At 37.7% G+C, this 10,332-nt stretch overlaps 1 protein-coding gene across 2 annotated transcripts in view; it reads left to right on the plus strand.

Annotated features, from left to right (window-relative positions):
• The window catches only part of ATP6V1C1 (ATPase H+ transporting V1 subunit C1), a 39,064-nt gene extending 28,932 nt beyond the window's left edge, over positions 1-10,132 (plus strand). Inside the window, exons 6-11 of one of the 2 annotated variants that reach the window (XM_007463262.1) lie at positions 58-126; positions 4,354-4,446; positions 4,534-4,627; positions 6,282-6,379; positions 7,587-7,713; positions 9,506-10,031. In XM_007463262.1, coding sequence (XP_007463324.1) covers positions 58-126; positions 4,354-4,446; positions 4,534-4,627; positions 6,282-6,379; positions 7,587-7,713; positions 9,506-9,601 — 577 coding nt within the window. In that variant the 3' untranslated portion in view covers positions 9,602-10,031. Of the gene's footprint in view, positions 1-57; positions 127-4,353; positions 4,447-4,533; positions 4,628-6,281; positions 6,380-7,586; positions 7,714-9,505 lie in introns of both variants that reach the window. The other variant, XM_007463261.1, reaches the window with a different exon arrangement.
• Positions 10,133-10,332: the final 200 nt, after the last annotated feature.

A 10,332-nucleotide genomic window follows, 5' to 3' on the forward strand; every position in this document is an offset into this window, starting at 1 on the left:
GCAGGAAGGTAGGACTTGTTTTTCTCTTCCAGTAACTTAATTGTATCTTTTCTGCAGGTTAAACCACAATGACTGGATTAAGCAGTATGAAACGTTAGCTGAAATGGTTGTTCCAAGGTCTAGCAAGTAAGTAGTAGTCTTTGTAAAGGCTGTTTCTTTCGTAGAATTCCTTTGGTAGTTTGGATGTTGGAATAGGAGATATCTTTATCTTTCCTTTGTGGTGAATTTTACAATTTTGGAGCCATCATTTTCACCTTAAAAATAAGTGAGTTATATTAACTCTAGCTACTGTAGACCTGGAAGGGCCTTTGTACAGTCTGATCAACCCACTCATGTTTATAGATGTAGAAGTTTGAGGCCACAGAGGTGACGTGGTTTGCCCAGAGTCACACATCTCATTAGTGACAGAGCTGTAACTAGAACCCAGATCTCTGGTGTGGTACTTTTTCTGCTGTGCTACCCTCTCAAAATTCTTCCTTCAATATTTATTGTATACCTGCTGTGTGTCTATATTTCCTCATTTATCTCACAAAGGCAGTGTACCAAAATGGCTACTAGGGTACTCTGTTGATCCGCAAATATTTACCATCTCTTTCCAGTAAGCATAGATTCTACTGAATCTGTACTTAAAAAAAAAAAAAACAAAACTTTTATTAAGCAATTTTAAACTTATGGATTAATATTCACTGTCTAATGTGATATGTGCAGCAATCCCATGAAGTAGTTTGGGCAGTTATACTTTTTCTCATAGATGAAGAAATACAAATGCAGAAGAGTTAAGTCATTGCCTAAAGTGTATATGGCTGTGTAAGTGTGCAGTGGCAAAGTTAGGACTAAAACTCAGGTCTTTTGACTCCAAGTCCTGCACTCTTGACACTACATAGCATGTCATTTTTTCCTGCATTCTGCCATTCTACACAAGATATTCTTCAAGAAAATATTAAGTACAGTGTATATGCAGCCCCAAAGAATTGTTTTGTATATACATATATATCCCTCAGTGTGTATATATATATATACCGTCAGCATGGTGAAAGAAAGGTCTAGGAGGTAGTAAAGAAGTGGTGTTAGTAAGGCCAGGCCCATGAAATATTTTCTTTTCCAGTTTCATTGTGTCATATGGGAGGTAGCTTAGTATAATGGAAAGAGTCCTGGACCCAGGGATCTGAGTTCTATTGCTGGTTCTGCTACCAACTTGCTATGTGACCTGCGGTAAGTCTTTTAACTTCTCTGGGCCTCATTTTCTTTGTAAAATGAGCATCACACCTTCCCTGTACACATTATGAGGTTCTTTTAAGGCTTGATAAGATAATAAAGTAGAAGGTAATATGATTATTGTAGTTTCACAAATGTTGATGTTTTTGAGAATGAAACCACAAACCTGTGCTCATTGTGAATTTTTTTTCCCATTTGGGGGGAATACTTTCCGTTCACACTGGCCCTTCACATGGTAAACTGAAGATTGAGGTTGTGTCTTAATGCTGGTTTTCCTCCGAAGCTGCTTCGTCAGCAGCATTCCTGACGGATGACGCCTTCCTAGACCTTTGTGCTCTGGAGACCCTAAAAGTCACAGAGGTTGTCTTTACGTTGGGGGCAGGGAGAGGAGGACAGTGAGGGCCCAGCGCACAGAATGTCCTCCCACCCTGTGCTGTGCGAGCCTAGTCCAGGGCAGCAGCGTGTAGGCCCAGCTTTATGCGGAAAGAAGGACTTTAGAAATATTACTTCAGACTTACATCTTTTGAAAAGTCACTCTAGTGTAGTTAAAAGGAAAAAAAATTTCAGATGCCAACAGTTCAGTATAGGCAATACCTGTCTTCTGAATGACCCCTGAGTGCTCACTGACCACCTGAGAGTCCCCAGCCCTTCCTCACTCAGTGAAAACAGCTGTTCACCTATTTATCAGTCTAAAGACTTTTGGAATCATTGACTTGAAAAGTTATTTAAATTTAGTCATTGACAACAATGCAGTAGCTCAGCCAGCACCTGAAGAGGTTGCTTAGTTCACGTGGGGCAGACAGGTTTCAGTGGGTTAGTCTGGAATTTTGTACTTCTGTTTAGGAAAGATCTCTATGACTTGACGTTGGATTTTTCACTCATCATAATAACTAACATTTTTGAGTGATTACTGTGTGCTGGTCATTGTTCTAAGTGCTTTATTTTAAAGTGAATTACAAGTAGTAACACTGTCACTTGTTGCTTTTTGGCACAATACCTGAGTGGTTACTCTTGGAAGCAGTGAAGATGAAAGTGGACTTTTGAGGAAGAAGAATGGATTGAAAAAAACCATCTTTAAACCTGAAAGAAATAATTTCACCTAAAAAACACACAAAATCTAGCTATTTGCAAAATATTCTACATAAATCTTGAAAGATTGGACCATGTGAAATATTGCCATCATTGGGCGGTTAAGTGCAGGGATGTGTATAAATGCCAAGTCAGAGTTAAAGGCCAAAGAAGCTGAGAGGCTGAGCTGCTGTTCTGCTGCTTTCTGTTGGAAAAACTGTTCAGAAAGAGGTGATTGTCACTTGTACTTTCAGAATTACCACTTAGCTTTTTGTCTGTCTACTTTTGCTTGTTAAGATAATCCGGTTGGGTTACGTCGCTGGCTGACTTCGGCCTTTTCTCTGTTGTTGGAAAAACAGCACCACAAACTGACTGGTGCTTCACAGAAGCTGTTGTTCAGGGAGCCGGAGTTCCAGGTGAACCAGAGGATTCTAGCGAGGAAGGCCTAGAAAAAACGACACTAGCCATTGTTCAAAGAAAAGTTTCTTTTGTGTTTTGGAGCAGGGGCTGCAAAGATAACTTTTATGAAGAAAAGCAGGGAAGATGCCTTGGCAATGAAGTGGGTAGGTTGATTGGGGAGCAGAGCAGATGGCAGGACCGAGTCTTAGGAGAGAGGTAAGAAGTCAGAAGCAGCAGGATGAGCTAGTAGGCTCCAGAAGCACTGCCACGCCCATGGGAGACTGAAAATGCCGTGAGGCACTTTCGTTTCCTCTCGGCCTGGTTGTGTGTGTGAGGAGCTAGTGTTACTGTTTCTACACAGCAGTAGAACTAAACGAAGAGAGTGAGTTTGGAGACCCAGCCTGGAGACCCAGCCCACTTGATTTCTGTAGCTGTTCCCTTGGCCTCACCCTCAACCTCTAGAAAGGCTTTAGGTCTGGCATCTTAAACTGTAACCCAACTCTTGAACCTGAGCCTTCTTTCCATCTTTTTCACTGTCATGGAACCTGCTGTTTGACGTTGTCCACATCTCTGGTCCCCACCCCTTTGTTTGCATGGACCTTCAAAACAGCAAAGCACTAAAGTTAAAAAGATCAGTTAAGGTTAAGATAAGTTTAAAAGGTGAATATGATAGTGGTGGAATATTGTTAGGATCTGAGGTAGCCTGTCAAGTTGGATTTGACTTTGTTTTTTTTCCCTTAACAAACTTATTTATTTATTTATTTATTTATTTATTTATTTATTTATTTATGGCTGCGTTGGGTTTTCGTTGCTGTGTGTGGGCTTTCTCTAGTTGTGGTGAATGGGGCTCCTCTTCGTTGCGGTGCGTGGGCTTCTCACTCTTGTTGCGGAGCACGGGCTCTAGGCGTGCAGGCTCAGTAGTTGTGGCGCACGGGCTTAGTTGCTCCACGGCATGTGGGATCTTCCCGGACCAGGGATCGAACCCATGTCCCCTGCATTGGCAGGTGGATTCTTAACCACGGGGCCACCACAGAAGTCCCTTGGCTTTATTTTGATCCCAGTCAGTTTGCACATTACTGTCAGTTGTGGCAAACCTGAGGATCATTAAAGGTTTGTTATCGAGTTCTGTCCACTTTGTAGCTACCTTGCTTTAGATCTGATGGGCACTGGGAACAAGAACGCAGGATAATAGTTTTGAGAGGGCAGAAGTTAAAAGGGGTGGGCCGGGACTCATGGGTCAGGGCTGGACTGGAGAGAGGAAGAGAGAATTCAGTCACCAGAAGAGATGAGGGTGCTTAGCAAGGAAGTAAGGAGATTCTGGAAACCAGCCAGGTGCTGGACAATTTTCCCTCAGCTGGCCTAGTGCTGATAGAGATTGTAAAGCATGATTCTTGAGTTTGGATGCTTTACTTGATTTAATGTTTAATTTTGTTGGTTAGGACGGAATGCACTAGGGGGCTGTTAAGGCACCGTAAATAAAAACATCATAAACACTGAGTGTCTTCAGTGCGGAGGCAGTACAGATGAAAAGCACTGAAGTGGTTTGGGAAGGGCTGCCATACCCTACTGTCTGTTCCTCCTCTTCCTGCCCCTGTTTCTGAATTCTGCCCTCAATATGAACGTGAGCCATAAATATAAAGCTTTAAATGGACTTGGTCTTTCTTTCTTTAGTGTTCTCTCAGAGGACCAAGACAGTTACCTGTGTAATGTCACCTTGTTTAGGAAGGCAGTTGATGACTTCAGACACAAAGCCAGGGAAAACAAGTAAGATTATTATTTTTTATTTTTTAATTTGTTAGATCACCTATACATGGTGTGGACAATTTTGGTTTTTCTTCCCCCCCAATTTAGATTCATCGTTCGTGACTTCCAGTATAATGAAGAGGAGATGAAAGCAGACAAAGAAGAAATGAACAGGCTTTCTACCGACAAGAAAAAGCAATTTGTATGCGTTTTTAATACTTAGTATTATCAGTGTTAAGCAGAAGAAAAAGTGGTACTGCTTTTCTTTAATTTAAAAGAAAACAAAACTTTTCTGATTTTGCTTTTGAGACATTTGATTCTAGCATTTTTTCCTACTAAATAATCAAAATAAGTTTTCTCTAAGCAAGCTGAGATCTGTGAATCCTAATCTTAAAATATATTATCTTAAAATTAACCCCCCTTAAGTCCATATCAGAAATTGAGTTTAAATGCAGTGTTTTAATTAATACCCATATAGTGAGGGGTTATTTTAGTTAAGTAGTAGTTCTCTCTCTTCAGTAAGAAATTTCATTTTTTGAGGCAGATTTTTTTAATGCTGCATGCAGTCTTTTATTGGAGGAATTTGTATTTAAACCACTGGTGAGTTAGTATGTTCTAGGCACAGTGGAGAACAGGGATGGAATTGTGAGTGAAAGATGGTGTTGACTTTCTTGCCATCTCAAGTGCAGGATTATTGTGAAGACTAAAGCTTGTATGGAAGGGGAAACATGATGAGTGAAAATGTATTTCTCTTGTGATGCAAGAGGAAATGAAAGCATATTCCATTTAAAATTATTTCCAAGTACTTTATAAACCATTGATTGCATATCAGTTGGGAGAAAACTAACCCTAACCAAGTAATGTCAAATAAAACCAACTTGTTGGGGAGTTCCAGATCACTTTTAAAGAACAGATATTTTAACCAAAGACTTTCACCTTGTTGTATTATCCTTTTTTCATAAATTGATTGTTACATCCAAATGAGCCTAATAATGTTATCTAAATAACTATTAGCTGAACTGATCATGTGTGTCTTTTAAGTATGGAGAGGTGGTAATAAGTTATTTGTCATTTGTTTCTTTAAAGAAGTGTTTTTATTTAGAAGTACTGAATAAATTCAGAAAGAATATATACTACATAATAGAACCATTAAAAATTTAGAACATGATGAACAGGTTTTAGGGATCTAGATCAACCCCCTGATTTTACAGATGAGAAAACTAACACCTAGGGATATTAAATGACTTACTACATAGCTATTTTTCGTTATTCCTGAGAAGTTGTGTGTAATTGACTTCTATTTTAAATGTATAAAATGTTTAAGAGTATTGGATAGTAAATTTCGATTGTTATATTTTGGTTTTCAAACGTGTAGAAGGACACGTCTATATTCTATGTCACTTTAAATGACTTTCATTAAAACATAGGCCTTTTTGGGATTTCCCTGGTGCTCTAGTGGTTAGGACTCTGCACTTCCACTGCAAGGGGCGTGGGTTCGATCCCTGGTCAGGGAACTAAGATCCTACAAGCCACGTGGTGTGGCCAAAAAAAAGAAAGAAAAAAAAAAATATATATATATATATACCTTTTTCTGTGTAGTGAATAGATTCAGTGGATTTTTGTATCTACTGAGGTTATAGAGTAGTGGCTTAATCTTTTCATCTAATTTAAGGTAAAGTATCCAAGATAATGAGAATAATGAAACATTTTAAAAGTGAATTATAATGTGACTTAATGCTCCTAAAGATTCTTACTGGATAGTTGCTCCTTTAAAAATACTTGATTTATCTAATTTCTAACTGCCATCTTCAGGACCAAATTTTTGGTGATTTTTTTTTTTTTCTCTCTTTCTCTAGGGACCACTTGTACGGTGGCTGAAAGTGAATTTCAGTGAGGCATTTATTGCGTGGATTCATGTAAAAGCGTTGAGGGTTTTTGTTGAGTCTGTTTTGAGGTAAAGGAAGTTAATTGAGAAACTTGGAACTAAAGAATTTATAGATCCCTTTACATTGGACCTCTTTATTAAAACACAGTCTACTAATAGGAAATTGATTTGGAGAAACCAAAGGGCCAATCGTGAGGGAGAGATTGTCGGTGTCATACTGCTTATTACGTGCATGTTGGTCTTGTCCCTTAATACCGGGTTTGAAGAAAGAGATCACGCTGCTGTGCTCTCTGATTCTTTTCTTATTATGTACTTAAGTTAAATGTAGATTATGAAATATTAGCCAATGTTTGTTTAAAAGAAGATCATTCAGATATTTTACATGTAGTTTGGTACGCAGTATACCTAACGATGCCTTATTTGAAATCCTCATTTCAGTTAACCTAAAATATTTTTTTATTTTGAGGTACTTAAAATCTCAATCATCTTGTGATCCTCTGTACATGTTGCTCATATTAGAAATATATCAAAATGCTTATCTGCAGTCATGCTCACTATTTGTAAATTTCTTTGAATTTTCATAGTAGATGTGGGTAATAGTCTCATGTTGTTTATTATCATGAAAGCCCTCCATGTTCTTGGGTTCTGAATCCAGGGGTTCAACCAACCGCGGATTGAAAATATTCGAAAAAGAAACTCCAGAAAGTTCCAGAAGGCAAAACTTGAATTTACTGAGCACTAGCAACGATTTACATAGCATTTGCATTTTACTTACAACTAATTACATAGCATTTACATTGTATTATAAGTAATCTAGAGATGATTTTAAAGTATACTGGAGGATATGTGTAGGTTATATGCAAACACTACACCATTTTATTTAAGGGACTTGAGCATCCGTGGATTTTGGTATCCACAGTGGTCCTGGAGCCAATTCCCTGCAGATACCTAGAGACACTGTACTAAGTTTACATATTACCACTGTCTGCCGAGGGTATTCATAGGTTACCTTAAACATTGAAGAGTAATTAAAAGTAATTCCTAGTAGACAGTTGGCTCTCATCCTAAAGAAAGATTTGCAATGGACATTGAGGACCAGAGAAGGTTTGAGTTTCTGTGTATATTAGTTGAACTTGTAAACATAGTCATTAAAGTGAGGTACCCTTTCCCCATTAACTGTGATTAAATTAGAAGAGTATGAGAGTATTTGCTTTAAAAAGAAAATCTCTGCATATGTTTGCTTGTGTTACATCCTGTATTTCTGCTTATTTATAAGGTATGGCTTGCCAGTGAACTTCCAAGCAATGCTCCTTCAGCCCAATAAGAAAACGATGAAGAAACTAAGAGAAGTATTATATGAATTGTATAAACATCTAGATAGCAGTGCAGCAGCTATTATTGATGTAAGTATTTATTAGACAACCTGGTAGAGGAGGAACTGGATGAATTTCAGAAAAAATTATTGGAAGAAGATAAGAGGTTATTTAACCTTTTGAAAGTTGCTTTAAGATTCTCAATTTGTTAGTAATTAATTTACCTGATAGCTTAGCAAATAATTTACCTTGTATACCCCATTTTACTAGTTGCTTCTTGGTATTTCTAAAAGCCAGTTGTTATCTTGCTGTAGATCCGATGTTTTTTGTTCTTTGGTTTTTTTGGCTGTACGCGGGCCTCCCACAGATCCGATGTTTATAGCTGCAGAAATACACACACAACCAGTGATACTAGTTATTTACAAAAGTTATAAATTGCAGAGAGCAAGAAAATAAGTAGTTATTGTAACTTTATTTGGTAGAAGTAGTGGAGTCCATAGACGAGCATTTTAAAGGGAACTCTGTCATTTCTCTAAAATGGTACGTGTTTATGTGTTCTTTTTAAACAGAAAGATACAAATAGTATGTGTGCTTCTCGTTGTTGCTGTTGTTTAAAATTGTAATAGGCTTTTATGTTTTTGGTTTCAAATATCTTGCTGATTTTTTTTTCTCTTTAGTTTAGGACGGCAGTATTTCACATGTGCATTAGTTAGAACCCATGAAAAAAATCAGGGTTTCTTGATAGAAGAAAATGCAGGAAATGACTCTGCATTTTGTAAAGTTGGTAATATGTGAAGTCTAACTGTTTGATACATAATTTCCTACCAGTAAATTCTTACAACATGCATATGTCATAAGTGGTGTCTGTAAAAATCACACTTGGCTTATTTTTATCCAGCATTTTATAAGCCATGTGTCTCCTAAACTCAGTACACCAAGCCTGAGATTAAAGAAGTAATTTTATACAGTGTGCATAAGAAAGGATGGTGGGGTGATGGTTAAACACACACAGGCTTTGAGGGCAGAGAGTGCTTCAATCTGGCTTTACTACTCATTCTGTTCCCTAGGGCAAGTCAGCCTTTATTTATTTATTTATTTTTAAAGATTTATTTATTATTTATTTATTTTTTTAAATTTATTTTTGGCCGCGTCAGGTCTTAGTTGTGGCATGCGGGATCTTCCTTGAGGCATGCAGGATCTTTCGTTGTGGCGCGCGGATTTTCTCTTCTCTAGTTGTGGCGCGAAGGCTCCAGGGCACGTGAGCTCAGTAGTTGTGACACACGGGCTTAGTTGCTCTGTGGCATGTGGGATCTTAGTTCCCTGACGAAGGATCGAACCCACATCCTCTGCATTGTAAGGTGGATTCTTTACCGCTGGACCACCAGGGAGGTCTCAAGTCAGCCTTTCAGAGATTGTTTTCTCATTTGCAAAATGGAGTTAGCAATGCCAAACTCAGATTAAATTAGCAAAAATGTATAAACTTAGCCCAGAGTAGATGTTCATTAAGAAGGTACAGGCATACCTTGTTTTGCTGTGCTTCACTTTATTGAACTTTACAGATAATGCACTTTTCAATTTACAAATTGAAGGTTTGTGGCAACCCTGCATTGTCAGATGATGGTTTGCATTTGTTAGCAATAAAGTATTTTTGAATTAAGGTGTATGTACATTGTTTTTCAAGACATAATGCTGTTGCACACTTAATAGACTGTAGTATAGTGTAAACATAACTTTTATATGCACTGGGAAACCACTCACTTTACTGTGGTGGTCTGGAACAGAACCTGCAATATCTCCAAGGTATGCCTATGAATGGTAATACTTTTTTTCTTGTTTAGTTTCTTTAAGTACTTAGTTGAATAATCATCTGATTTTTCAATAGGCTCCTATGGATATTCCAGGCTTAAACCTGAGTCAACAGGAATATTACCCCTATGTGTACTACAAGATCGATTGCAACTTGCTGGAATTCAAGTAAAATGAGCCCCCCAGATAGCCCTGCCCTCATGTTGGTGTCGGTGTTTGCTAACAGACATAGGTTGTAGTATGGCTGTACTTTTAACTCTCTCTTACCCTTTGCTTGCTTCTCACCCCCTTTCCTATTCGCGTTCTCTCGTAGTGGTCCATTTGTCAACATTTTGTTTTTAAAAGGAAACTATATGTCTTGTTTCTTTTTATTGATCAGGTCTGTAAATGTGTACTAAAAAAAAAATCAGAGTTTATTTATAAACAGAATAGTTTATTTAAAAAGAAGGTCTTCATCAATATTGTGGTATGCATTAATTCCATTTGTTGCTGTTGTGACAGAAGCCTTGTGTACAAGGGAATGGTGTAAACAGTTATACCATTTTGTTCACTGTATTTAGTAGACATAATTGTTTAATAGTTATTGAATTGTGATGTAAAGAAATGTGACAGTATTCAGGTATGTGCTTTCTGAATGTTTCAAATTACAATCTGTGAGCACTTGACACCCACAGGAGAGAATAAAATTACCTGTGCAAAGGTGGATTGTGGTGTGTGTAACTTCCAAAGATTACGGTTCAAGTTTGAAGATTATTTTTGAACACGTGGTGGGTATTTACATTTGGACACTAGACTTTCAGGTCTCTCAATTAGGAGGTAGGGCCAATTTTTGAATAAAGTGTAGTAGAACTCTGCAGTTTTAGTTATTTGTTTTGTCTAAGTATTTTACATGTTTCCTTTTTA

Source organism: Lipotes vexillifer, unplaced genomic scaffold (genome assembly GCF_000442215.2).
Source record: "Lipotes vexillifer unplaced genomic scaffold, Lipotes_vexillifer_v1.1 scaffold1829, whole genome shotgun sequence".
NCBI classification, from domain to species: domain Eukaryota; kingdom Metazoa; phylum Chordata; class Mammalia; order Artiodactyla; family Lipotidae; genus Lipotes; species Lipotes vexillifer.